The sequence below is a fragment of the Aotus nancymaae genome, unplaced genomic scaffold (assembly GCF_030222135.1).
Source record: "Aotus nancymaae isolate 86718 unplaced genomic scaffold, 86718_ANA_hifiasm-v0.15.2.pri h1tg000073l, whole genome shotgun sequence".
In the NCBI taxonomy this organism is placed as follows: Eukaryota; Metazoa; Chordata; class Mammalia; order Primates; family Aotidae; genus Aotus; species Aotus nancymaae.
Window position 1 is genome coordinate 896,849 of NW_026988488.1, and position 27,272 is coordinate 924,120.

General features: G+C 46.4%; 1 protein-coding gene across 1 annotated transcript; it reads right to left on the reverse strand.

The window, feature by feature from the left end:
* Window positions 1–233: 233 nt before the first annotated feature.
* On the reverse strand, window positions 234–8,660 carry LOC135271043 (endogenous retrovirus group K member 9 Env polyprotein-like). Its single transcript, XM_064367709.1, has 2 exons — window positions 7,984–8,660; window positions 234–2,808 (listed from the first exon to the last, which is right to left on the reverse strand). Exon 2 carries the CDS (start codon window positions 2,762–2,764, stop codon window positions 806–808), a length of 1,959 nt encoding a protein of 652 aa, XP_064223779.1. The 5' UTR covers window positions 2,765–2,808; window positions 7,984–8,660; the 3' UTR covers window positions 234–805.
* Window positions 8,661–27,272: the final 18,612 nt, after the last annotated feature.

The window sequence follows — 27,272 nt, forward strand, 5'->3', positions numbered from 1 at the left end:
GGAGATGCCTTTTCACCTTCTTAAAGGTTTTCTCCACTTGTCTCAATGCTTTACAACTGCCCCCTGACCCTCTTTCCCCACTTTCCCTCTGCCTAGGCCCCCATGGATGTTGTTGGCCGTGAGACCGGCACGTCTGCCGGGGGTCTCTTGACCAGCAAGAGGGTCCTAATACCTGGAAGAGAGAGTGTGCGGAAGAGAAGAGAGATAGAGAAGATGGGTCTGGAGGACTGAAATGAGATATGCTCAGATCAGCGATTTATTCTTTGTGCACATGTTCTTATATATGATTTTACATACAGTGACTGACGTCAGTTTTCTTACAGAATCATTATCAGGGGAAAAAACAGAAAGTTACAAGGTAACCAAAGGAGGTTCAAAGTAACCAAGGGAGGGGGCAACATACAAGTTTACCTAAAGGTCACAAAAGATTCTTATCCTTTTATCCATTGTTACAGAAAATGACGTTAAGACAGGTGGGCAAGCAATAAATCAGGAGGGGAACAATTTTGTAGTGATTCAGTGAATGATCTCAATGTTTCTGTGACTACGGGTAAATAGAGTCATAGAACTAGCCCAGAACATTGACTTCAGGAAAAACACAATAATCTGGCATTACTTCAGTCATGCCTTAGAAGCAGTGAACTGAGAGTGACTCTCTGCAAGCTTAACATTTCCCACGTCTTCCTGTAGCCACCTCACTCGACTGCACCCAGTGGAGAGAGACGTGTCTGGGCTCAAACCCCGTCATGGCGGAGACACGGAGGGGCCTCTACGCTGGTGGGGGATCCCCACATCTCCTCCATTTTTATTTTTTTAAATTGAGTTCAAATAGTTTGAACTGCAATTTCTGGATGGAGGAGAACACAAGGCGGAACAGGAAGGGCAGAAAAATGAGAAGCAGAAGGACACAGCCGCCAACAGCTATGATGCTTGAGAAGGACGGCAGGTGAAAACCATGTGTCCAGGAAAACAAAGTGTTAACAATGTCACGGGCAACAGTATCATCCCGTGGAAGCACTTGGCGTGAAAAATCAATAGCATGAATTTGTTGTTGAAGCTTAAGAATATCAAGGGACAAGTTATTATGACTCCAAATACCTTGTAAGTGAGCCTTAACTAAAGGCCATTGCCATTGAGTATCATTGTAAGGGGTATTGGTAACACAGATATACTTAAAATCAACATGACAACGTAACAGTAGACGAGATTGAATGTTGTACACTTTGTCACCCAATAAAGTAACAGTTTGTTCTAAAGCATTAAGTTTAACTTCCAGTTTTTTATCAATATCCATTTGAGTACCCATGGAAACAGAAATATTTTGGGCAAGGTGATTAACATAAGTAGCAGTTTGAACACTATGAGCAAGGCCAGCAGCTGCTGTGGCAGCAGTGGCAACAATAGAAACAATAGCTAGAATACCAGTAACAAGTAAACCAATGAAGCGTTTAGGGCGAAGAAGGAGGTCCCGCATCTGGTGGAGGATTTGAAGACTGCGTTCTTCATACCAGGGACCAGAAATATTAACAGGGAGCATAACATAAGGCGGTTGATGAACAACAAGAATAGTGGGTGTAGGAAAAACTGAGGAATCCAAACAATTGGTAAGAGTACAGGAGGAACAAGAAATAAAGTATTGTCCAGAGGTAAAAGTAATATTGATAGAACCATAAAGAAGAGCATAAGGAGCAGCAACACAAGCTTTAACATAATGACGGTGATAAGGAGAAGATGACGGGACATATGTAGGGCTACGAGAGCCAACCTTGTAATAAGCAGGCACCAAAGCAGGAAAGAGTCGCCAAAGAGAAGGGAATAGTCGACCAGAGGGAGTGGAGACAAGGGGAGTGCTCCAACCACCGGGGACATGGTAATGAGGAGCAAAGTTGTTACGAGGAAAGGGAACAGACCAATCATATAAAGTAAAACCAGAAGACAAGGTATACCGTACAGCTTGATGGACTGTGTAACAGGTTCTCCATGGAGGAAAGGAATCAAAAGAGTGATTAGTAGGGTAGCAACGAGGTCTATCCTTACCAGGGAAATGAGGAGAAGTAAGATTCCAGGATTCCTTAATGGCATAATAAAACAAAAACCAATTCCGAGAGAAATCGTTTTCACCAGGGAGTAAATCAGAAGGACCTTCGTAGGTAGTAAGTTGTTTAAAATCCAAATGAAAGCAGTAAGGAGAGGTTCTGAAAGGGGTAACAGGTAAGGGAGAGAATCTAGGAAGGTCTGGAAAAGTAGTGTCTGAATAAGCAGGGGCATGAAAACACATGGGAGGACTGGCAGCTTGAGCTACATAAGAGTAGGGAGCAGATTGAGGAATAATATGAGTAGAAGAGGGAAGTCCAAAAACAGAGGTATCATTGAGGTAAACAGAGAAAGAAGGATCATTCCAAGTGACCGGGCGAAGAACTGGGGGATCGGGAACATAGGCCCAAAGAACCTGAGAATCAGGCAACGGTTGAGCCTGAGCTTGAACTGGAGTAATGGTTTGACATGACAAAATAGCCAACATAGCCAAAAAAAAATTAGAAGGAGTACGAGACTGTCCTTGTTCACGAATGAGGCAGGAGGCTTCAGCGCTGAGACGGCGTATTTGATTCCAAGTGGGAAGGGACACTGCACGACGAGGCATTGGAGAGTCGGGGCGACATCTATAGCGTTGTCTGCGAAGGTGACTGGAGTTATTCTGAGGCGTCGTCACATGAAGACAGCGAAAGTGGGGGATGAGGCTTCGTGGAGAGTTGCGAGGGGGCATGCTTGACAAGACGTTCAGGAACCCAGACAGGAGATTCAGCGGACCTGGGGAAAACACAAACATGTCCTCGTCCCCATATGAGGACGGGATCAGGCCCATGCCATTGGTTAGAGAGAGAGTCTTTCCACAAAACCTCAGGAGTAGGTTTGTTTTGGGGATGCCAAAAGCGATCAGCTGATGAACGGCCTTCAGTATCTAAAGTTAAAAAGTTGAGAACATACAGGGCATGGTTCAATCTGTTGTGAGGAGACTTAAGCAAAAGGGCAGAAGAAGGGTTATGTTGTAATTTCTGTAAAAGAGTTTTTAAAACAGAGTGGAAACGTTCCACGATTCCTTGACCCTGAGGATTGTAAGGAATGCCCGTTCGGTGAGAGATCTGAAATTGAGAACAAAAGGAAGCAAAAGCTTTGCTAACATAAGCTGGTCCATTATCTGTCTTTAAGATTTTTGGAACACCTAGAATAGAAAAAACTCGTAGGCAATGAGCAACAACATCTCTAACAGCTTCACCTGTATGTGCAGAAGCAACAGCAAAATGAGAATAAGTGTCAATGGTAACATGAACATATTGCAATTTACCAAAGGGAGAAAAATGAGTAACATCCATTTGAAAAATATGAGCAGGCAGGAGACCTCAAGGTTTAATTCCTAAATGATGAGTAACAGGCAAGTGTGGAGCACAAGCCGCACAAGATTTAACTATGTGTCGAGCTTGCTCTCTGGTAATCTTAAACTGTAACCTGAGACTACGAGCATTTTGATGATGGAGTGCATGAGAGGCCTGTGCTTGCTGAACCGATGTTAAAACAGGAAAAACTTATTGAGTGAGTTGGTCAGCAAAGGCGTTTCCTTCAGCCAGAGGTCCTGGAAGGAAAGAATGAGCTCTGATATGTCCAATAAAAAATGGGGAAAGACGGCGACGGATAACTTGCTGTAAAGGAAGAAGAAGATGAATTATAGAAGAGGAGTCTGAAAGAGAAAGGGGAGCAGTTTCAAGATGTTGAACCAAATTAACTACATATTGACTGTCAGAATATAAATTTAAAGGTACATCACAATTAGTAAGGACATGCTGAACAGCAAGCAATTCCACACGCTGGGCAGAGGTTTCTTTGGTCTGAAAAGAAAAAGGCTGTTGGTTAATGGTGCCAGCAGCGAGACCTGTGGATGAACCATCGGTGAAAGCCAATGCTGCAGAAGGCAGAGGAGTTTTCACACAATTTTGAGGGAAAATGAGAGAGCATTGTGAATAAAAATGTAAAATCTTGTCAGCTGGATAATGACAGGAGATCTGACCAGGATAACCTGCAAATGCTAATTGCCAAGAGTCACAAAATTGCCAAAGCCACTGCTGCTGTGCAGTGGAATAGGGAACAATAATAATAGGTGGTTCAAATCCAAACAGAGTAAGAGCACGCTGTCTGCCTTTGGTGATTAAAATAGCCACAAGATCATAATAAGGGGAAATAACTTTAGATCGGGTGGCAGGAAGATGCATCCATTCTAAAACTCCTTGTTGCCAGAAAACACCAGTAGGAGTATAGGCAGTGCGTAGCACACAATAAGACCATGCAGCATCATTTTTAATTCTAGACAGCTTTTGTTGTGATAGAGCGTGATGAACCAACTGTAAAGCTTCTGAGGCTTCAGGAGACAAAGACCTGGGAGAGGTTGGATTAGAAGAGCCTTTCAGGATATCAAATAAAGGCTTCAACTGACCAGTAGTTAATTTTAAACTAGGACGAATCCAATTGATATCACCCAAAAATTTTTGGAAATCATTCAAGGTTTTAAGATTAGCTGTGGACAAAATGGGAGTTTTAAAAGACACATGGTTGTGTTCAATTAAGCGGCCAAGATAATGGTAGGGAGTAACAGTTTGAATTTTATCAGGGGCAATGACAAGATGAGCTTTGTCAAGGCATTGCTGTAAGGAGAAAAATGCTTTAGACAACAGAATCTCTGTGGGAGCTGCCAATAATAAATCATCCATGTAATGTAAAAGGAGCACGTCAGGGAAATCCTGGCGAACAGGAAAAATAGCTTTAGCAACATAAGACTGGCATAATGTAGGACTGTTTGCCATGCCTTGTGGAAGAACAACCCACTCATATCGATCATAAGGGCGTTCAAAATTATTTGATGGAATACTAAAAGCAAAGCGTTTGCAATCAGCAGGTGACAATGGAATAGTAAAAAAGCAGTCCTTTAAATCAATGATTATCAAATGCCAGTGTTGTGGAACAACAACAGGAGAAGGCAAACCAGGTTGTAAAGGTCCCATAATTTCCATAGTTTCATTAACTTTTCTAAGGTCTTGTAATAAACGCCATTTACCAGATTTTTTCTTTATGACAAAAACAGGAGAGTTCCAAGGACTGTTAGTAGGACGAATGTGTCCAGCAGCAAGTTGTTCCCGAACCAACTCACGGGCTGCAGAAATCTTTTCAGAGGACAGGGGCCACTGTTCTACCCACACTGGGACATCAGATTTCCATGTGATGGCATCAGCATGAGCATCGGGAATTACAGTGGTCCCTTGGAAAAATAACCTAGTCCAGAACGATCGGTTTTTTGTGACAAGGAAAGCGGCTCAGGCATTCCTTGCAAATATTTTCCAAGTCCTTTAGAAGGCTGGTAACCTTGCTGTAACATCATATTTAAAGCTTTACCACCAGTAACCAAATGAGTCCCCATAGCCTCCAGGACATCACGGCCCCAGAGGTTAAGAGGAATGCCAGTGACAATGTAAGGGCGAAAGGAGCCAGAATGGCCCTCATGATCTGTCCAGGAAAGCAGATCAGCAGATTGCAAGGGATGATTACTCATTCCTATACCTTGTAGGGCTGTCATGGTAGGGGTGGCTGGCCAAGAAGAAGGCCAGAACTTAGAAGAGATAACAGAGACATCAGCTCCAGTATCCAAAAGACCTTTGAAAGATTTTCCATTAATTGTAAGACACAATTCAGGCCTAGTGGCAGAAATTGATTGTATCCAATAAGCATAAGAGGAAGATCCAAAACCACGATCTCCTCTGGAGTCATTTACAAGCGGCGAGCCAATTTGCAAATTAACAGGTATGAGCAACAACTGAGCAAAGGGTTGATCAGGGGCAAGTGTATACACACCTGTGGGAGACCAAATCATGACTTTGATTTCACCTGTATAGTCAGAATCAATAACACCAGGGAGAACTTGAAGACCTTTTAAGGAGCAACTGCTGCGTCCTAAGACAAGACCAACATGATTAGGAGGTAAAGGGCCAAAAACACCAGTGGGGATAGCCTGTGGTCCCATATCAGGAGTTAATATTTGAGTGGCGGAGGGACAGAGGTCAAGTCCGGCACTGTTTGGGGTTGCTCGGAAGAGCTGAGAAATGGATTTTGGGGAATGTGGGATTGCCCGAGTTGTTGAGGGGGCCGGGGCAGCCCCCTCTGGGAGTTTCCCGAACGTGGTTGCAGTGGGTTACCCTGAGCATCACGTTTAGAGTGACACTCATTAGCCCAATGATTACCACGGTGGCAACGTGGGCATTCCCCTGGTTGCCGGGGAGATGGCTTTGCAGGCGTTGGAGGAGCTGGCAATGACAAAAGAGGCGGAGAGGACTGGACAGGTGCTTTACAGGACTTAGCAAAATGTCCGAGACCACCACAACGGAAACACTTCAGATTAGATTTGGCCTGATTAGTTTTTTGTTTAAGAAAAGCAGCAACAGTCATACCGGCCTGAGCTGCAGCCATGGCCAGACCCTGTTGGTAAGCGGGTCCAATATCAGCACACAGGCGAATGTAACCTTGGAGATCCACCTTGTGGCGCCAAGGTCTAATAGCAGCCTGACAGGCGGCGTTTGCGTTTTCAAAAGCCAACTGCTTAACAAGCATAGAGGCAGTGTCCTCGTCAGAAATTTGGCGATTAACAGATTGCATAAGTCGGGAGACAAAATCCTGATAAGGTTCATCTGGGCCCTGACGAATGCGAGAAACCTGTTCAGTCTTAGCAGTAGAAGAAGGCAGAAGTCGCCAAGCACGTAGTGCAAGATGATTAATTTGAGAATAAGAGTCATTAGGCATATTAAGTTGATCAAGAATATCCTCATGATCGCCGCGACCCAAAAGCATGTCAAGAGTGACTGGGGAGTCCTGACGACGATTACGGCGTGCCTGATCAGAGGCAGCCTCCTCATAATAAGCCTTCCATAAGAGGAAGTCTCCACCAGAAAGGCAGGCTTTAGCCAGTCGCTGCCAATCGAGGGGAGGCAATTGAAAAAAGGATAAATTGTCAAGCAAAGTTAAAGTATAAGGAGCTGTAGGACCATACTGGGAAGTGGCCTCTTTAATTTCTCTCAAGGTTTTAGGAGCAATGGGCTCAAAACTGCGGGTGACATTACCTTGATCATCACGAGATTCCATAACAGGGTACAAAACTGGAAAAAGGTTATCAGATTCAGGGAAATTTCGTTCCAAAGACACAAGGGCATGAGATAAAGGAGAAGCATGAGAAAGTGACGAGTGTGACACAGGGACCAAAGATCCAGGGGAAGCTGGTACAGGAGCTCGAGAGGAAACTGGAAAACAAGAGGAAGGGTGTTGTGTTGCAAGAGCTGTAGAACAGAGGGACAGAACATCATGAAGTTGTTTGGCAAGATCTGGTGGCATAGTAAAGGTTATGGGGCCAGGGGACCATTGAGGCAGTGGCTGCTGTTGTGTGGTGTCAATTAGAACTTCCGAAAGGGTTTCAACATCAGGAAGCGGCGGGATATCAGGATCGGGGAGAGTGTGAGGCTCAGGTGGAGGGGGAACAGAAAAAGATGTAGAAACATCAGGCATGGAAGTATACAAAGGAGCAGTAGCAGCAGGAGGTTTGCAAGGACAAACACAATCACGCAATTTTGGCCAAACAGAAAGTAAAACAGCTGACTGAGGCAAAGACTCATTGTGGGCACAAAATTGATCAATCTTTTCACCTATAGCAAGCCAAGCAGATTCATCAAGAAAACCATCTTCAGGAGCCCAAGGGCAAATTTCACGAACAATGTGCACAAATTCCTCCACAGTTTTCTGCTTAACATTATGACCATGAGACTTAATCATAGAATGCAACAACTGAATAAACATATTATGTTCCTTAGACTCAATGTTTCCCATAGTTTTACTCCAGATTGATAATAAAATCAACAGCTTATATTTACAAGATTAAAAGTAACCAAAAACTTCACTTACTGAACTGCCGGCCCTTCACTGTTAATTGAGTTGAGCGTCACTGTAGTCTCTCGTGTCCAGGCCCCACGGCGTTGGGCGCCAGATGTTGTTGGCCGTGAGACCGGCACGTCTGCCGGGGGTCTCTTGACCAGCAAGAGGGTCCTAATACCTGGAAGAGAGAGTGCGCGGAAGAGAAGAGAGATAGAGAAGATGGGTCTGGAGGACTGAAATGAGATATGCTCAGATCAGCGATTTATTCTTTGTGCACATGTTCTTATATATGATTTTACATACAGTGACTGACGTCAGTTTTCTTACAGAATCATTATCAGGGGAAAAAACAGAAAGTTACAAGGTAACCAAAGGAGGTTCAAAGTAACCAAGGGAGGGGGCAACATACAAGTTTACCTAAAGGTCACAAAAGATTCTTATCCTTTTATCCATTGTTACAGAAAATGACGTTAAGACAGGTGGGCAAGCAATAAATCAGGAGGGGAACAATTTTGTAGTGATTCAGTGAATGATCTCAATGTTTCTGTGACTACGGGTAAATAGAGTCATAGAACTAGCCCAGAACATTGACTTCAGGAAAAACACAATAATCTGGCATTACTTCAGTCATGCCTTAGAAGCAGTGAACTGAGAGTGACTCTCTGCAAGCTTAACATTTCCCACGTCTTCCTGTAGCCACCTCACTCGACTGCACCCAGTGGAGAGAGACTTGTCTGGGCTCAAACCCCGTCATGGCGGAGACACGGAGGGGCCTCTACGCTGGTGGGGGATCCCCACACATGGAAGCCTGGGATATCCCTGCATGGGTTTGTTTTCAGTCTCAAGGCACCATAGCAGCTCTAGGGCTCCACAGCCTAGAAGCTAAGCAGGGATTGACCTGGCTGGACTTGGTTGAGGGACTGCCTGTAAAGACAGGGGGCTGGAGGCTTTTACCTTTTTGTCTTCTTCAAGCATTTCCCAGCTTGTCCCAAAGGTTCACAACCACGCCCACTTGCCATGCACCCACCATGGCCCAGGACTTCCCTGTGTACATTTGTCTCTGCAGCCCGCAAGTGCCAACAGTAACTCTAGGGTGCCGAAGTCTAGAAGATAATCAGGTTCTGGTCTGTCTGGGGCTTGTGTGGGAGATGGTCTGGGGAGATGGTTTTAAAGGCTTTGGGTTCCCAATTTCTTCCCAATCTCCCCACTTGTCCCAATACTTCCCAGGTGCCTCCTGACACTCTGGATTTCTATTTCACATTCCCGCCCCCCTTTGCCCTCACCTTTGCCCTACCCAAGGAAAGAAACATTTCCATGGGTATCTGTCCTGGTAGCCCCTGGCACCATAACAGCCTAAAGGCACCCCAGCCCAGAAGTTAATCTGGGTGAGTCTTGACAGGGGTTTCAATGGGGAACCACCTGGGAAGACCAGGAGGTGAAGGCTTTGCCTTTCCACTTTCTTCTGCTTGTCCCAATGCTTCACAACCACTCACCAACTCACTGGCCCCCCTACTTTTTATCACACATGCACCCACGGCAGCCCGGAATGAACTTGCAGAGTTGGCCGGGAAGTACTGGGGCACTGTAGCATTCTAAGGGGGCCCCAGTGTGGAAACTAAGCAGGGTTGAGCCTGGCTGGGGCTTGTGTCGGGGGTTGTTTAGGGAGACTGGGGGCTGGAGGCTTTTTTGCCTGCTCCATTTTTGCTTTTCACCACTTGTCGCAACACTTCCCAATGGCCCCCTGAGCCTGGCTCCATCTTTGCCATTAGCCTGCAAGCTCATTGTGGCCTTAGACCTCATTGTAAAGGTTCATCCTGGAAGACCTCAGGCACCATAGCACCCTGAGGGTGCCCCAGCCCTAGCGCTAAGCTGGAATGGACCTGGCTGGGGCTTGGATGGGGGACTACCTGGGGGACAAGCAGATGGATGCTTTTGGCTTTTTTCTCTCGTTGGGTACCAGCCCCAACCCTGTTCTTGGGTGCCCTTATTCCAGTTGGTGATGAGGGATTGAGAAAAGGAAAGAAATAAAAAGATAAAAGAGTAGAATTTTATGCATGGGACCAGGAGACAAACACATATATGGGGACCATGTTGGCACAGAGTTCTGGTTTCCACAAGCTTTTATTAGGTGCATACACTTGTTAATTGAAGGGTGGGGGAGCAGGGAGGTTGATCCGGAGAGGCCTTGAAACTATTGGGTGAGGCTTTGAGGCTAATGTGGGCAGGATAGCCAGAGGGAAAGGTGTGGCCTGCAGTATTCAGTAGCAGACATCATTCTTATGCAAACCTAGAACACTGAATTCTAGCACCGGTTGCTATCAAGGTGTATTTGCATCAGAAGCATAGCAGATAAGGAGCAACCAAGACTGACCACACCCAACGCATCAAGAGGCTTTTATCTCCCAAGCATTGCAGACACAGAGCAATCAAATCACTCCATATTCTGAGAACCTAAGCAGAGACCCTGGCATTCTGGTTATCTCTGGCCCACAAAGCTTTTCTTCCTTGCAAGCTCCCATCTGCAAAGACTCTCCCAGATCTTGTGAGCAGAGGTTGCCTCCCTTCTCAGAGATCTTGCACAAGTCCTCTTTAGATCTTCATGCAGCCTCCAGGTTGAGAAGGCATTCTTGGGACCAAAGCAGTATTTCTTGCTCTGCAACCACCCCGTGGTGTTCCATGGTTTTACAGTGCTCTCACATGGTCTTTATCTTAGGACTCCAGTTGCCACTTGATTTCTATTTTACTGCACCAGTATTTAATATAGCTTAGTTCCGGGTATAAACTGCAGTGTACAATAAGTAAAGCAATGCTTCCCAACTGCCCCATGATTCTCTGGCTAGCACTTTTCCGTCTGCCTGCTCCCCTGCCTTGGTCCGGGACCTTTTTGAAGGAGTCTGTCTCTGAAGTCACTGAACACCATCACAGCCAGGAGAAGCCTCTGCTCAGAAGCTAAGCAGGGTCGGGCTTGGCTTGGGCTTAAATGGGGCATGACTGTGGACAAGGGAGCTGGAGGCTTTTGGCTTCTGGTTCCCTTCCCAACTTTCCCTGCTTGTCGTAAAGCTTCCCAATGGCCCTCTGACACTCTGAATTTCCCTTTCCCACTCACACAAGCCTGTGCCCCTGCACTGTCCTTGGGTGTCCCAGAGGGATTCCGTCCATCTATGCAGCCCTCAGGCACCAAAGAAGACTGAGGGCAACCCAATCCAAAAACTAAGCATGTTCCAGCTTCAGTGGGACTTTGATGGGGGATTGCTTGGAGAGACTGGGGACTACAGGCTTTTGGCTTCCCATGCCCTCCCAGTTTGTGGTTTGCTTGTCGCAATGCTTACCAACCACCTGCTAACTCTCTGGTCCTCCATTTCCAGCCTGCCTGCCTCCCCCCATGGCCAGAGAACTCACCTTAAGGGTCTGCAATGGCAGCTTCTGGATGTAATAGCAGCCTGGGTCGCCCCAACTCAGAGCTAAGGAGGGTCAGGGTTGGCTGGGGCTTGGATGGTGGAACACCTCAGGAGATAAGGGCCTGAAAGCTTTTGGCTTTTTGCTCTCTTTCCACTTTCTTCTTCTTTTCACAATGCTTCCCAACTGACCCTTGACTCTCTAGTCCCTTTGTTTTCATCCCCGTGCACCCCCACTACTGAGGTCTGGGACCTCCATGTGAGGTTCGTTTCAGCACCTACTGGGCTCCTTAGCAGGCTGAAGGCTTTCCAGCCCAGAAACTAAGCAGGATCAGGCCTTGCTATGGCCTATATGAAGTACCACCTTGGAAGACTGGGGGCTGAAAGCTTTTGGCTTCTCATTCCCTTTGCAATTTCCCCCAGTGTTGCAATGCTTCCCAACTGCCTCCTTACATCCTGGACTCCAGTTTCCACTTGCCTTTGCCCCTACCGTGGTTCTGGATCTCTCCATGGGGCTACGTCTAGGCAGCTACTGAACAACATAGCAGTCTCAAAGTCAGGGCAAAGTTGAGAACCCTTGTGATAAGGGGGGAAAGCAAAAAAACAGCAGGAAGATAAAAGCCTCCAGGCCTGGTCTTTCAATGCAGTTCCCCATCCAAACGCCAGCCAGGCCCACCTATGCTTAGTTTCTGGGTTGGGGCACCCTCAGGTTGCTGTGGTGACTGGGAATTACCAGAAAGGACCCCCACGCAGAAGTCCCAGGATGAGGTGCGTGCACTGGTGGTCAGGAAAGGATGGGTCAAAGTCGGAGAATAGTTGGGAAGAGTTGCCAAAAGCAGGGAAAAGTGGGAAGTGAGTGGGAAGCCAAAAGCCTCCAGCCACCAGACTCTCCAGGTGGTCCCTTATTTAAGCCTCAGCCATGCACTACCCTGCTCAGATTCCATGCTGGGGCACCCTCAGGCTGCTATGTCAAACAGGGTCAGCTGGGATGGACTCCCACTGGGAGGTCCCAGTCTTTGTTGCAGGCTCAGGTGGGTGGGAAATGGTGTCCAGAGAGTCTAGGGGTGGTTAAGACCTGTTTCCACAACTGAGTTAAAGTGGGAAAGAGCAGACAACAAAAGCTTCCAGGCCCAGTCTCCCCAGGCGGTTCCCCATTTAAGCCTCAGTCAATCCTGACCCTGCTCAGTCTCCAGGTCGAGCTGCCCTCGGGCTGCTATGGCCCACTGGGCCTGCCAGGAAAAACCCCCAAAAAGTGGTCCCAGGATTCAGCAAGAACATCAGTAGGCAGCGCCTGGAAGCTAAGCAGGGTTGCACCTGGCAGGAGCTTAAATGTGGATCACCAGGAAAGATCAAGGGCTGGAGGCTTTTGCTTTTACACCATCTTCAAGCTTTCCCCAACTTGTCCCAGTGCTTCCCAACTGCCCCCTGACTCTCTGTCCTTTCTTTCCTGCTTACCTATGCCTCCACCAAGGCCTGGAACCTCTTCGTGTGGGTTTGTCTCAGCATCCCCCAGGTGCCATAGCAGCCCTAGGGTGCTGCACCTCAGAAGCTAAGCAGGGTCGGATCTGACTGGGGTTGGATGGTAGACTATCTATGAAGACTGGGCTTGGAGGTTTTAGCCTTTAGCCTTCTTCAAAATTTTCCCTGCTTGTCCCATCACTTCCCATTCTCACCCTGACTCTCTGTTTTCTCTTTCCCACATGTCTATGCCCCCACCATAGCTCTGAACCTCCCTGTGTGTGTTTGTCTCAGCAGCACCCAGGTTTCATAACAGCCCTAGGGCACTACAGCCCAGAAGCTCAGCAGGGTCTAGTCTGTCTGGGGCTTGGATGGGAGACCCACTGGGGAGACGGGTGCTGGAGGCTTTAGCCTCCCCATTTTTACCACTCTCACCCATTTGTCGCAATGCTTTCCAAGCACCTCCTGACACTCTGGCTTTCTATTCTACATTCCCACCTGCCTGCAACCCCGCCAAGGATAGGAATCATTCCATAGGTGTCCATCCCAGCAACCCCTGGCACCATAGCAGCCTGAGGGTTCCCCAGCCCAGAAACTAAGCAGGGTCACTTCACTGGGGCTTGGAAGAGGAAACAGGTGGAGAGACTGGGAACTGGAGGCTTTTGCCTTCCTCCTCTATCTGTTTTGCCCCACTTGTTCCAATGCTTCCCATTGACCCATGACTTACTGCCCCCATTTTTCCACCCGCATTTGACTCCAGGGCAGCCCAAGATATTCTTGTGAGGGTCTGCTCTGCAGCCCTCGGGTTCCATAGCACACTTAAAAAGCCCCAGCTTGGATCCTAAACACAGTTGAGCCTGGCTGGGGCTTGGATGAGGTGCCACCTGGGGAGAGGTGGGGGCTGGAAGCTTTTTTCTTCTTGCTCTTTCTTGCTTTCTCCCACTTGTTGAAACACTTCCCAACCACCCCCTGACTCTGGCCCCCTCTTTTCCACCAGCCTGCAAGCCCATCGCGGCTTGGGAACTTCCCATAGGTTTTCATCCTGGTATTTCCTGGGTGTAATAGCACCCAGAGGGTGCACCAGCCTGGGAGCTAAGCAGGGACAGGGCTGGCTGGGACTTGGATGAGGAAACACCTGGTGGTTCAGGGAGCTGGAGGCTTTTGGCTCCTGCTCTCTTCTGTTTTTTCCCCTATTGTCGCAACATTTCTCAACCACCCACTGACTCTCTGGTCAGGACTTTTTGCCTGCCTAATCCCCTGCCAGGACCCAGGACCACCCTGGAGTGGTCTACCTGTTAAGTCAATGAACATCATTGCAGTCTAAGGCCACCTCAGCCTGGAAGCTAAGTAGGGTCGGGCCTGGATTGGGTTTGTATCAGGGACTGCCTAAGGAGATGGGGAGTAGAGGCTTTTGGCTTCTGGTTCCCTTCTTTGAGACATCAGTCACCACCTGCGAAAGTCTGACCTTCAGGCACTGACTCAATGACAGATGAATTAATGCACTCTCACACCATTACAGTAATAAAAGTGGGCTAGAGATGGCCATTGGCTGCTTTCAGAGGGCAAAATGCAACCAATTGACCAAGACCCTTTGTCCATTCACACATGTATTCATAACAGAGGTTCTAAGTCAACACACTTGTGGATAATTAACATGGTTAAAAGAGTGGTTTTACTAATGATAAAAGCTTTAGGATCTGGGCCCAGAGTAAACACCATTAACAGGTAATTCTCTTTTGATCTCCCCTGAGAGGGCCATCCAGCACAAAATTCACACAAGTAAACAGTTAAAGACAAAGGAATGTGGACTAAACAGACTTAAACTGGGAAAAGCCTCTTACTGTCCCTCTCTTCTCCCTAACATAAAGGACCGGTCGGCCACCTTTGGACTTCCCCAAAGAAACCTTTTGGCCTTCCAAAAGGTTTGAGACTATAATTTATAGCTTTTCTTAAATATTTTCCATAATATTTGGCCCACCACCCCAAGTGAATTCCAACATTTCCCAATGTTTCTTTTTAATACAATTAGGCTCTGTTGTCTACTGATCACTGATGCATTCAGCAATATGTCTGTCAGGCAATGCAGTTATTGCTTTTATTCTGGCTTTGAAACCTAGGATTAAGAAATAACATAAGACAATTATGAATACAATTAGCAACAATCTTTTCTAGTTAAAGAGTGACTCCCCAGAATGGGGATTTAACCAGCGGAGATATTCTTGCACACCTTTCCATCATTTTTGGCCAGATTATGTACAAAGGCTGCTGTTTGTACTGATTCAGTAATAGATGCCACTGCAATGCTGGCTTTAGCCAGGATGATTGTGGCTGAGACTACAAAAGCAATAAGTTTAGCAATGAATTATTTATATCTGACCTGTAATGTCATTCGGCATTTTAATTTACTGTATGCCATTACAGAAGAACTTCACTGGGGAATATATTAATTTTTTCAGTTAAGCAGTTGCATTGTTAGAAGCTGTGAAGGATGTATTAGTTTAAGTAATGAGTGAAGAAAAAGTAGATTAGAAGATGTGCTTGATAGAGTTTAGCAGGTACAAGTTGCAAGTAAAGTGAAAAAAATAAAAAATAAACAAATTCTAAGTAGGATCGCTTAGCCTTTTGCATTGACCTCTTCAGTATTCCTCAAGTGATATCTTGGGGTTGTGTCATCCCATAGGGATTTTCTTAGGCTGATTTGATCTGTTTCTCTTTTCCATCCTTTGATGAGGGTATAGTCTCTTGGCTGGTTCTGGTATGCTGGAAGTTCTAGTGATTGTGCCTGTGCTAAGAGACTGTTAATAATCTTTGTAAAAACAACAGGTTAGTGCTTTTAAAAAAACCTGTTGTGTTTAATTTTAATGTTCAGTTCATAGAAAAACTGTTATACTTCTTTAACTTTTAACCAGTATGTTTACACACAGAATTTCCTTTACAATTAATGTTTTCAAACTTGCTTATGCATTCAAAACAAAATTTCACAATCTTCTTGTATAAATTCCCTGACAAAGTTAGATATGCCTTAACCTTCTTTTGTTTTATAACCTTCCTTACTAAAGGTACGATCTTATAACTTTCTTAATATTTCTTTCTTTACTTCTTACTTCATCTCTCTCTTGTGTCTTGCATTCTGAACCTCTTTATCTCTCTTTGCCTTCCTTACTTCTTTCTCTCTCTGTTACTCATTTTCTCTTTCTATTTCTTTCTCTAATTTTTTTTGTTCCTGGCTGTCTTGGTCAAGCAGTGCTGTTTTCACTTTTAAATCTGCTTTGCCATTGCCATAAGTGGGGCCCAGGCAATGAGCTGTTGGCTTGAGATTTGACTTAATCAAAGCTGTTTCAAGATTCTATAGTAGAGAAACTGAGTAAGACAAGTTACTTGCTACATTTATTGACTGAGCAGAAAAAGTTTTTAATGCTAGAATTAGGGCTTTCTTAATTTTACATCCCCACATGCTAGCGTTTTTGCCACAGCCTGGAACCTCTTTGTGGGGGTGTGTCCCAGCCAGTCCCGTGGGCCATAGCTGCTGTGGACACCTTGTCCTGGAAGATAATCAGGGTCGGATTTAATTGAGGCTTGGATGGGGGACCCCATGGGGAGACCAGGGTTGGAAGCTTTTGTCTTCTCGCTCTTTTCTCACCTTCTCCTGCTGTCACAACAGTTCTTAACTGCCCCCAGACACTCTGGACACAATTTCCCTCCACCTGCGCTCTCAACACAGACTGGGACCTCCCTGTGGGGCTCTGCCCCTGCTGACTCCAGTTGGAATAGTAGCTTGAGGGTGCCTGAGCATGGAAACTGAGCAGAGTAGGGCACTGCTGGGGCTTAGATAAAAGATTGCCTGGAGAGTCTGTTTGCTGGAACCATTTGGCCTCCCATTCACTTTCTACTATCCCTCACTTTTGGCAACCCTTCCCAACCACCCTCTGACTCTCTGACCACCCCTTTTCTGCCTGCATGCACCCCACCTCAGTCTGGAACTTCCTAGTGGGGGTCTGTTCTGGCAGCCCCCCATCACCATAGCAGCCCTAGGGCACCCCAACCCAGTTGCTAGGGAGGATCGTTCCTTGTTGGCACTTAAATGGGGGACTGTGTGGAAACACCTAGCATGGAGTCTTTTGGCTTCCTGCTCTTTTTCCACTTTCCCCTATTGTCATGACATTTCTCAACAACCCCGTGACTCTCAGACTGCTATGGTGTTCAGGGGCTACCTACATGGATCCCCAAGGGGAGTTCTCTGGAAGTGGTGTGGAGCATGCAGGCTGTATAACGAGGGCCAGAGAGTAAGTGGGTTGTTAGGAAGTATTGCAACTAGCAAAAAAATTAGGAGGGAATGCGAAGTCAAAATCCTACAGCCCTCAATCTCCCCAAGCAGTCCCCAATCCAAGTCCCAGGGTGTTATGGTGCCCGTGGTCTACCAGGACAAATTCTTACAAGGAGGTCTCAGGTCATGATAGGCTTACAGGCTGATGAAAAAGAGGTGGCTAGATTCAGAAGGTGGTTGGGAATCATTGCAACAAGCAGGGAAAAGCATAAATGAAAAGGGAAGGAAAAGCCTCCAGCCCCACTTCTACCCAGGGATCTCCCATCCAAGCCTCAGCTAGGTTCGACCATGCTTACCTTCCATGCTGGGGACCACTCAGAGTGCTATGGTGCTCGAGGGCTGCAGGGCAGACTCCCAGAAGAAATTTCTGGGCTGCCATGGGGGTGCAAGTGGGCAAAAAAAGGAAGGGCCAGTGAGTCACGGGGTAGTTGGGAAGCATTGGTAAAAGCGGAACAAAGCAGAAGAAAGGGGGAAGCCAAAAGGCTCTAGCTCCTTTTCTCCCCAGGTGGTCTCCCTTCCAAGTCCCAGTCAAGCATGATTCTGCTTAGCTTCTGGGCTGGGTGCCCTCTGGCTGCTATCATGCTGGTGGCTGCCTGGATGATTAGCTATGGAAAGATTTCTGTCATTGACAGGGGCACAGGCAGGAACAGGAAATAAAAAGTCAGTGTGTCAGGAGGTGATTGGGAAGACTTGCAACAAGCAGGGAAGAGCAAGAAGGAATCCAGAAGCCAAAGCCTCCAGCCCCCTTCTCCTCAGGCAATCCCCCATCCAAGCCCCAACAAGACCATATCCTGCTTAGCTTTTGGCTGCAGCACCCTAGACCTGCTATGGTGTCTGTGGGCTGCTGAGACAAACCTACACGGAGAAGGCCTGAGCCATGGCAGAGGCAGAGGCAACCATAAAAGTGGGGACAGAGAATCAGGAGGCCGTTGGGAAGTGCTACAACAAGCGGGGGAAAGCTTTAAGAAGGTGAAAAGGTAAAAGCCTCCATCCCCTGGTCTTTAAAGGCAGTCCCCAATCCAAGCCCCAGCCAGGCTCGTCCCTGCTTATCTTCCAAGCTACAGTGCCCTAGTGTGGCTATGGCACCTTGGGGCTACTTAGGCAAACTCACACGGGAAGATCACAGGCCTTGTTAGGGATGTAGGCAGTGGGAAAAAGGGGGTCAGAGAGCCAGGGGGCAGTTGGGAAGCACTGGGACAAGAGGGGGAAAGGCTAAAGAAGGCAAAAAAGCAAAAGCCTTTAGCCTTCAGTCTTTCTAGGAGATTCCCCATCCAAGCCCCTGCCAAGCCCAACCATGCTTAGCTTCCAGGAGCCCCCACCCCCGCCAGTGTTTTTTGCCACAGCACAGGACCTCTTTGTGGGGGTTGGTCCTGGCCATCCCCTTGGGCCATAGGTGCCTGAGGCTGCCTCGGCCAGGAAGCTAAGCAGGTTCAGATTTTACCAAGGCTTAGAGGGGGACCCCCTGGGGAGATCAGGGCTGGAGGCTATTTTCTTCCCACTCTTTTCTTGCTTTCCCCCACTGTTGCAACACTTCCTAACTGCCCCCAGGCTCTCCAGAACCATTAACTGCCCACCTATGCCCCCAACACGGACTGGAATTTCTCCATGGGAATCCATTCTGACTGACCTCAGTCAGCATAGCAGCCTGAATGTGCCCCAGCACAGAAACTGAGCAGAGTAGGGCATGGCAGGGACTAAGATAAAAGACTGCCTGGGGAAGTCCTGTGGCTGGAGGCATTTTGCCTCCCACTCACTTCCCACTTTTTCTCAATTTTGGTAACACTTCCCAATCTTCCTCTGACTCTCTGACCCTGTCCCCCATCTTTTCTACCTGTCTGCGTTTCCGCCTTGGTCTTGGACATCCTCATCGGGCTTCATTCTGGCAACCTCTACTTGCCATAGCAGTCTGAGGGTTCCCCAGCCTGGAAGCTAAGCAGGGTTGGTGTTGATTGGCACTTGGATGAGGGACCATGTTAAAAGACAGGGCCTGGAGACTTTTAGCTTTCTGCTCATTTCCAGCTTTCCCCTCTTGCTGTAATGTTTCTCAACTGCCCCCTGACTCTCAGACTGCTATGATGTTCAGAGGCTGCCTAGACAGAGCCCCACGAGGAGGCCCCTGGCCACAGAGGGGAGCAGGTTGGCTGGAAAGGGAGGGCCAGAAAGTTAGTGGGTGGTTGGAAAACATTGCCAGAAGCAAAAAACAAAAAACAAAAAAAAAGGAGATCCAAGATGGCCGGTTAGGAGGAGCTCAGGATTACAGGTCTGAGTGAAAGCGCAGAGGGTGAGTGGACGCCGCATTTCCAGACGGATTTTTACTGCTTACAGACGAGGAGATTCACAGGCAGAGGAGCCCCACAGGTCACCAGCATGGCTGTTTTGGCCAGTGCAGCTGTTTGGCCTGCGCCCAGGTGCAGAGGTTCCCAGTGCAGAGTGGGCGAGACGGTGTTCACTCTTAGCCAGCAAGGGGAGCTGAAACGGGGAGTCAGGCCAGGAGATTCCCAGGCAAGAAAGCACCACGAATCTCAGAGCCATGGTTTCAGTCAGTGCAGCAGCTCCCAGTGCAGAGCAAACGAGACGATGTCCCCTCTTAGCAAGCAAGGGGAGCTGAAGCAGGGAGCCAGGCCAGGAGATTCCCGGGCAAAAAAAGCACCACGAATCTCAGAGCCGTGGTTTCAGCTGGTGCAGTGGGTCGCCGCACGGGAAATCACACAGATCCTGGGGCCTATTCAACAGGCGACCAGGTCACCTGGTAGAGAGCCAACCGTTCAACTAAAAAACAAAAGGCTCTGAGGCAGGGAGCCAGGTGACCAGGCCCGGCTGGTCCCACCCCCACAAAAACAAAAACAAAAACAAAAAAACAGCAATTGAAAATGCGCATGGTTGAGACTTTCACGGGAAGCACAACTGAACCCGAGACAGTCCAGTTCTGTGGAGGAGGGGCGTCTGCCATTATGGAGGCAGCCTGCAGTTCCCGAGGTAATCTGCCATCGCCAAGGCAACCTGACATAACAGAGAGAGTCTGTCACTACAGAGGCAGGCCAACATAGCAGAAGCAGTTCTAACTACACCCATATAAACAGGACTGCAGGGAAGTTCACACAGCAGCTGGGCAGAGCCCACAGCAGCTCAGCAAAGCCTCTGCAGGCTGAGAGTGACTAGGCTGCCCCCTTGTGGGCAGGGAAAATGGCAGCAAAACAGCAGAAACTCATAAAGCCCTAACTCCCTGGGACAGAACACCTGGGGGAAAAAAAGGGGGTTTATGAGTTCTGCTGCTGCAGACTTAAACTTACCAAAATCAGAAAGTCAGCAACTACAAAGTCGACATGTGGATAAATCCACAAAGATGGGAAGAACCCAGCACAAAAAGGATTAAAACACGTGAAACCAAACACCTCTCCTCCTACAAGGGATCACAACTCCTCACCAGCAAGGGAACAAGACTGGATGGAGAATGAGTGTGATGAAATAACATAATCAGCTTTCAGAAACTGGATAATAAGAAACTTCCGTGAGCTAAAAGAACATGTTCTAACCCAATGCAAACAAACTAAGAACCTTGAAAAAAGACTTGATGAAATGCTAATGAAAATGGACAACTTAGAGAGGAAAATGAGTGAATTGATGGAGCTGAAAAAAACAACATGAGAACTTCACGAAGCACGCACAAGTTTCAACAGCTGAATTGACCAAGCAGAAGAAAGGATATCAGAGGTCGAAGATCAACTCAATGAAATAAAACGAGAAGGCAAGATTAGAGAAAACAGGGTAAAAAGGAATGAACAAAGTCAACAAGAAATATGGGACTATGTGAAAAGACCTAATCTACCTTTGATAGGTGTACCTGAATGTGACGGAGAGAATGCATACAAGCTGAAAAATACCCTTCACGATACTATCCAGGAAAACATCCCCAACGTAGCAAGGCAGGCCAATATTCAAGTCCAGGAAATACAGAGAACACCACAAAGATATTCCTCTAGAAGAGCAACCCCAAGGCACATAATTGTCAGATTCACCAGGGTTGAAATGAAGGAGAAAATATTAAGGGCAGCCAGACAGAAAGGTCGGGTTACCCACAAAGGGAAGCCCATCAGACTCACAGCAGATCTCTCAGCAGAAACCCTACAAGCCAGAAGAGAGTGGGGGCCGATATTCAACATCCTTAAAGAAAAGAACTTTCAACCCAGATTTTCATACCCAGCCAAACTAAGCTACATAAGTCAATGAAAAATAAAATCCATTGTAAACAAGCAAGTACTCAGACATTTCATCACCACCAGACCGGCTTTACATGAGCTCCTGAAAAAGGCACTATACATACAAAAGAATGACCAGTACCAGCCACTCCAAAAACACACGAAATGGTAAAGAGCATCAACACAATGAAGAATCTGCATCAACCAAAGGGCAAAAGAGCCGGCTAGCATCAAAATGGCAGGATCAAATTCACACATAACAATATTAACCCTAAATGTAAACGGACTAAATGCCCCAATCAAAAGACACAGTCTGGCTCATCAGTGTGCTGTATCCAGGGAACCCATCTGACATGCAAAGATACACAAAGGCTCAAAATAAAGGGATGGAGGAAGATTTACCAAGCAAATGGAGAGCAAAAAAAAGCAGGAGTTGCAATTCTCATCTCTGATAAAATAGACTTTAAAGCAACAAAGAACAAAAGAGACAAAGAAGGACATTACATAATGGTAAAAGGATCAATGCAACAGTAAGAGCTAACCATTCTAAATATATATACACCTAATACAGGAGCACACAGATACATAAGACAAGTTCTTAAAGACTTACAAAGAGACTTAGACTCCCACACAATAATAGTGGGAGACTTCAACACACCATTGTCAATATCAGACAGATCAACGAGACAGAAAATTAACAAGGATAACCAGGACTTGAACTCAGACCTGGAACAAGCAAACCTAATAGACATTTACAGAACTCTTCACCCCAAATCCACAGAATATACATTCTTCTCAGCACCACATCACACCTACTCTAAAATTGACCACATAATTGGAAGTAAATCACTCCTCAGCAAATGCAAAAGAACGGAAACCATAACAAACAGTCTCTCAGACCACAGTGCGATTAAGTTAGAACTCAGAAATCAGAAACCAACCGAGAACCACACAGCTTCATGGAAAATGAACAACTTTCTCCTGAATATTTACTGGATAAAAAATGAAATGAAGGCAGAAATAAAGACGTTCTTCGAAACCAACGAGAACGAAGACACGACATACCAGAATCTCTGGGACTCATTTAAAGCAGTCTCAAGAGGAAAATACATAGCAATAAGTGCCCACATGAGAGGAAAGGAGAGATCTAAAATTGACACCCTATCATCAAAATTGAAAGAGCTAGAGGAGCAAGATCAAAAAAAACTCAAAACTGAGCAGAAGACAAGAAATAACTAAGATCAAAGCAGAATTGAAGGAGATGGAGACACGAAAAACTCTACAAAAAAATCAATAAATACAGGAGCTGGTTTTTTGAAAAGATCAACAAAATAGACAGATCACGAGTCAGATTAATAAAAAAGGAAAGAGAGAATAACCAAATAGATGCAGTAAAAAATGATAAAGGGGATATCACCACAGATTCCACAGAAATTCAAACCATCATCAGAGATTATTACAAACAACTCTATACACATAAACTAGAAAACCTGGAAGAAATGGATAAATTTCTGGACAGTTGACTCCTCCCAAGCCTAAACCAGGAAGAAGTCGAAACCCTGAATAGACCAATAACAAGGTCTGAAGTTGAGGCAGCAATTAAGAGCATACCACCCAAAAAACGCCCAGGTCCAGATGGGTTCACAGCCAAATTCTACGAGACATGCAAAGAGTAACTGGTACCATTCCTTCAGAAACTATTCCAAATAATCAAAAAGAGGGAATCCTTCCCAAATCATTTTATGAGACCAACATCATCCTGATTCCAAAACCCGGCAGAGACTCAACAAGAAAAGAAAACTACAGGCCAATATCCATGATGAACATAGATGCAAAAATCTTCAATAAAATACTGGCAAGCCGATTACAACAACACATCAAAAAGCTTATCCACCATGATCAAGTAGGATTCATCCCGGGGATGCAAGGCTGGTTCAATATACGCAAGTCTATAAATGTAATTCACCACATAAACAGAAGCAAAGACAAAAACCACATGATTATTTCAATTGATGCAGAGAAGGGCTTCGACAAAATTCAACAGCCCTTTATGCTAAAAACTCTCAATAAACTAGGTATCGATGGAACGTATATCAAAATAATAAATGCTATTTACGACAATCCAACAGCCAATATCATAATGAATGGGCAAAAACTAGAAGCATTCCCTTTGAAATCTGGCACTAGACAAGGATGCCCTCTCTCACCACTCCTATTCAATATAGTACAGGAAGGTCTAGCCAGAGCAATCAGGCAAGAAAAAGAAATAAAGTGTATTCAATTAGGAAAGGAGGAAGTCAAATTGTCTCTATTTGCAGATGACATGATTGTATATCTAGAAGACCCCATCATCTCAGCCCAAAATCTCCTGAAACTGATAAGCAATTTCAGCAAAGTCTCAGGATACAAAATCAATGTGCAAAAGTCACAAGCATTCCTATACACCAATAACAGACTTAAGGAGAGCCAAAAGAAGAACGAACTGCCATTCACAATTGCTACAAAGAGAATAAAATACCTAGGAATACAACTAACAAGGAACGTAAAGGACTTCTTCAAGGAGAACTATAAACCATTGCTCAGTGAAATAAGAGAGGACACAAACAGATGAAGAAACATTCCATGTTCATGGTTAGGAAGAATCAATATTGTGAAAATGGCCATACTGCCCAAAGTAATTTACAGATTCAATGCTATCCCCATCAAGCTACCAATGACCTTCTTCACAGAACTGGAAAAAACCACCTTAAACTTCATATGGAACCAAAAGAGAGCCCGCATAGCCAAGTCAATTCTAAGCAAAAAGAACAAAGTGGGAGGCATCACACTACCGGACATCAAACTATACTACAAGGCTACAGTAATCACAACAGCCTGGTACTGGTACCAAAACAGAGATATAGACCAATGGGACAGAACAGAGGCATCGTAGGCAACACAACATATCTACAACAATCCGATCTTTGACAAACCTGATAAAAACAAGCAATGGGGAAAGGATTCCCTGTTTAATACGTGGTGCTGGGAAAACTGGCTAGCCATATGCAGAAAGCAGAAACTGGACCCCTTCCTGACACCTTACACTAAAATTAACTCCATATAGATTAAAGACTTAAACATAAGACCTAACACCATAAAAACCCTAGAAGGAAACCTAGGCAAAACCATTCAGGACAAAGGCGTAGGCAAGGACTTCATGACCAAAACACCAAAAGCATTGGCAACAAAAGCCAAAATAGACAAATGGGACCTAATCAAACTCCACAGCTTCTGCACGGCAAAAGAAACAGTCAATAGCGTGAATTGGCAACCAACAGAATGGGAAAAAATTTTTGCAGCCTATCCATCTGACAAAGGGCTGATATCCAGAATTTACAACAAACTAAAACAGATTTACAAGAAAAAAACAAACAAGCCCATTCAAAAATGGGCGAAGGATATGAACAGATACTTTACAAAAGAAGACATACATGAGGCCAACAAGCATATGAAAAAATGCTCATCATCACTGGTCATTAGAGAAATGCAAATCAAAACTACATTGAGATACCATCTCACACCAGTTAGAATGGCGATCATTAAAAATCTGGAGACAACAGATGCTGGAGAGGATGTGGAGAAATAGGAACACTTTTACACTGTTGGTGGGAGTGTAAATTAGTTCAACCACTGTGGAAGACAGTGTGGCTATTCCTCAAGGACCTAGAAATAGAAATTCCATTTGACTCAGCAATCCCATTACTGGGTATATATCCAAAGGATTATAAATCGTTCTACTATAAGGACACATGCACACGAATGTTCATTGCAGCACAGTTTACAATAGCAAAGACCTGGAACCAGCCCAAATGCCCATCGATGATAGACTGGACAGGGAAAATGTGGCACATATACACCATGGAATATTATGCAGCCATCAAAAACGATGAGTTCGCGTCCTTTGTAGGGACATGTATGAACCTGGAAACCATCATTCTCCGCAAACTGACACAAGAACACAAAATCAAACATCGCATGTTCTCACTCATAGATGGGTGTTTAACAATGGGAACACATGGACACAGGGATGGGAGCACTATACACTGGGGTCTGTTGGGTGGGAGTTGGGGGGACAGTGGGGGATGGGTAGTTGGGGAGAGATAGCATGGGGAGAAATGCCACATATAGGTGACGGGGAGGAAGGCAGCAAATCACAGTGCCACGTATGTACCTATGCAACAATACTGCATGTTTTTCACATGTACCCCAAAACCTAAAATGCAATTAAAATAAAGAATATTCTCTGCCCCAAATTTAACTTTTATCCAAAATTAATTTTTGTTTATTAGTTAAAATGTTTAAGTTTTGAATCTAATTAAAATTTTTTTGTCTATCAAAAAAAAAAATGTGCTGGGCTGTAGCTGCCCTGCTTCTCTGGGTGGCAACACGCTGGAGGGCAAGGCAGGGCCTGTGGAGGATGAGGTGATGGGTGGTGGGGTGGTGGGTAGTGGGTGTGGGTGGTCCCAGTGTCCTGACGGGTTGGACCCAGGGGCTGGGCCAGCTGGGTTCAGGGACTGGAGGGCCACTCGGACACTGCTTGCTTGGAGTTCCTAGGGTAAGAACCTATGTACCTGGAGGCCAGGAAGCCCGTGCTGTGGATGATCTGATACTTCTCCAGGAAGGGCTGACATGGGGAGAAGCTTCCAGAGGAGTCTTTGCTGGATGCCCCACCTGGCGCCCCCTGCATGAAGGTGCCATCCAGGTCTGGCGCTTGCTAAGACCTGAGGCCAGATAGCAGGGTGGGTCAGCTGAGGGCAACAGGGGCCCGGTCACCAGAGTCCAGTCTACATACAGTGGCCTCTTCACTGCTCCTTCCCCCAGGCAGGTTGAGAGCCCATAGCACAGAGTTTTGCAGTCGACAGGTTTGGGCATTGCCAGTGGTGGGCCCAGGTAGGAGTGGGCCTGGGGACTGAAGGGCAGGAGCTCAGCAGGGCTGGAGTCCTGCATCTTCTCAGAGCCTTCTGCTGGTGAGTGATAGAACAGGCATCTCGTCAGCAGGTTGTCTGCCCAGAGTGGGGGTCCTGCCATCCCCGTATAGTACAAGGGTGGGTATGGAGTCCAGGAGGCCAACTGATCAGACTCAGCCTTGGGAGCACCCCCCATGGGGCAGGAAAAGTAGGACCCCTTATTGCTGCAGGAGTCCTAGCTGCCAATAGAGGGGGCAGGCTGTGCTCAGGCCCCGAGTCTGCCTCTAAGCGGGGCAGCTTGCTGCACATCACAGGCCTGAGGGTTCCCAGTAGTCACTTCTCTGCCATCACTGTGAAGGCTTCAAGCCCTCCTGTGCCCCTGCTACTCAACTTCTGACCTGGGATAGAGGGAGATAGGCAGGAGCTGTCAGGAAAACAGGCTACAGGCAAGCAACAGAGGACTGCTGCCGGCATCGGCTCATTGCCACACCCAAGAACCTACCACTTAATTGATACTCAGTTAAGCCTGAGTGCATGAGCCACATGACAGAGGTTTTCAATTAGTGTGTGTATTTTTTTTTTTTTTTTTTTTAAGACAGGGTCTCACTCTGTTGCCCGGGCTGGAGTGCAATGAAATGAACTTGGCTCACTGCAGTCTTGACATCCTGGGCTCAAGTGATTCTCCCAGCTCCCAAGGAGCTGGGATCACAGGTGCCTGCCATCACACTCGGCGAATTTTAGTATTTTTTTGCAGAAACTTTCCTTGCTTCTGGTTGGAACCAATGACAGCCACAGGCTCAGTTAGACCAGCACATTTTGGGGCTGAGAAAGGCAAGGCTAGTGTGAGGGCCAATTCCCACTCCCACCAAAGCAGATTCAGAAAGCAAGCTGGTTAATCTCCTGGACAGAACCCCACACCTCAGGCCAACCTAGAGAAGACAGGGAGGGGCCATTAGGACACAGGTGACAGTGCCAATAGCAGTGTCCTACCACAGAAACC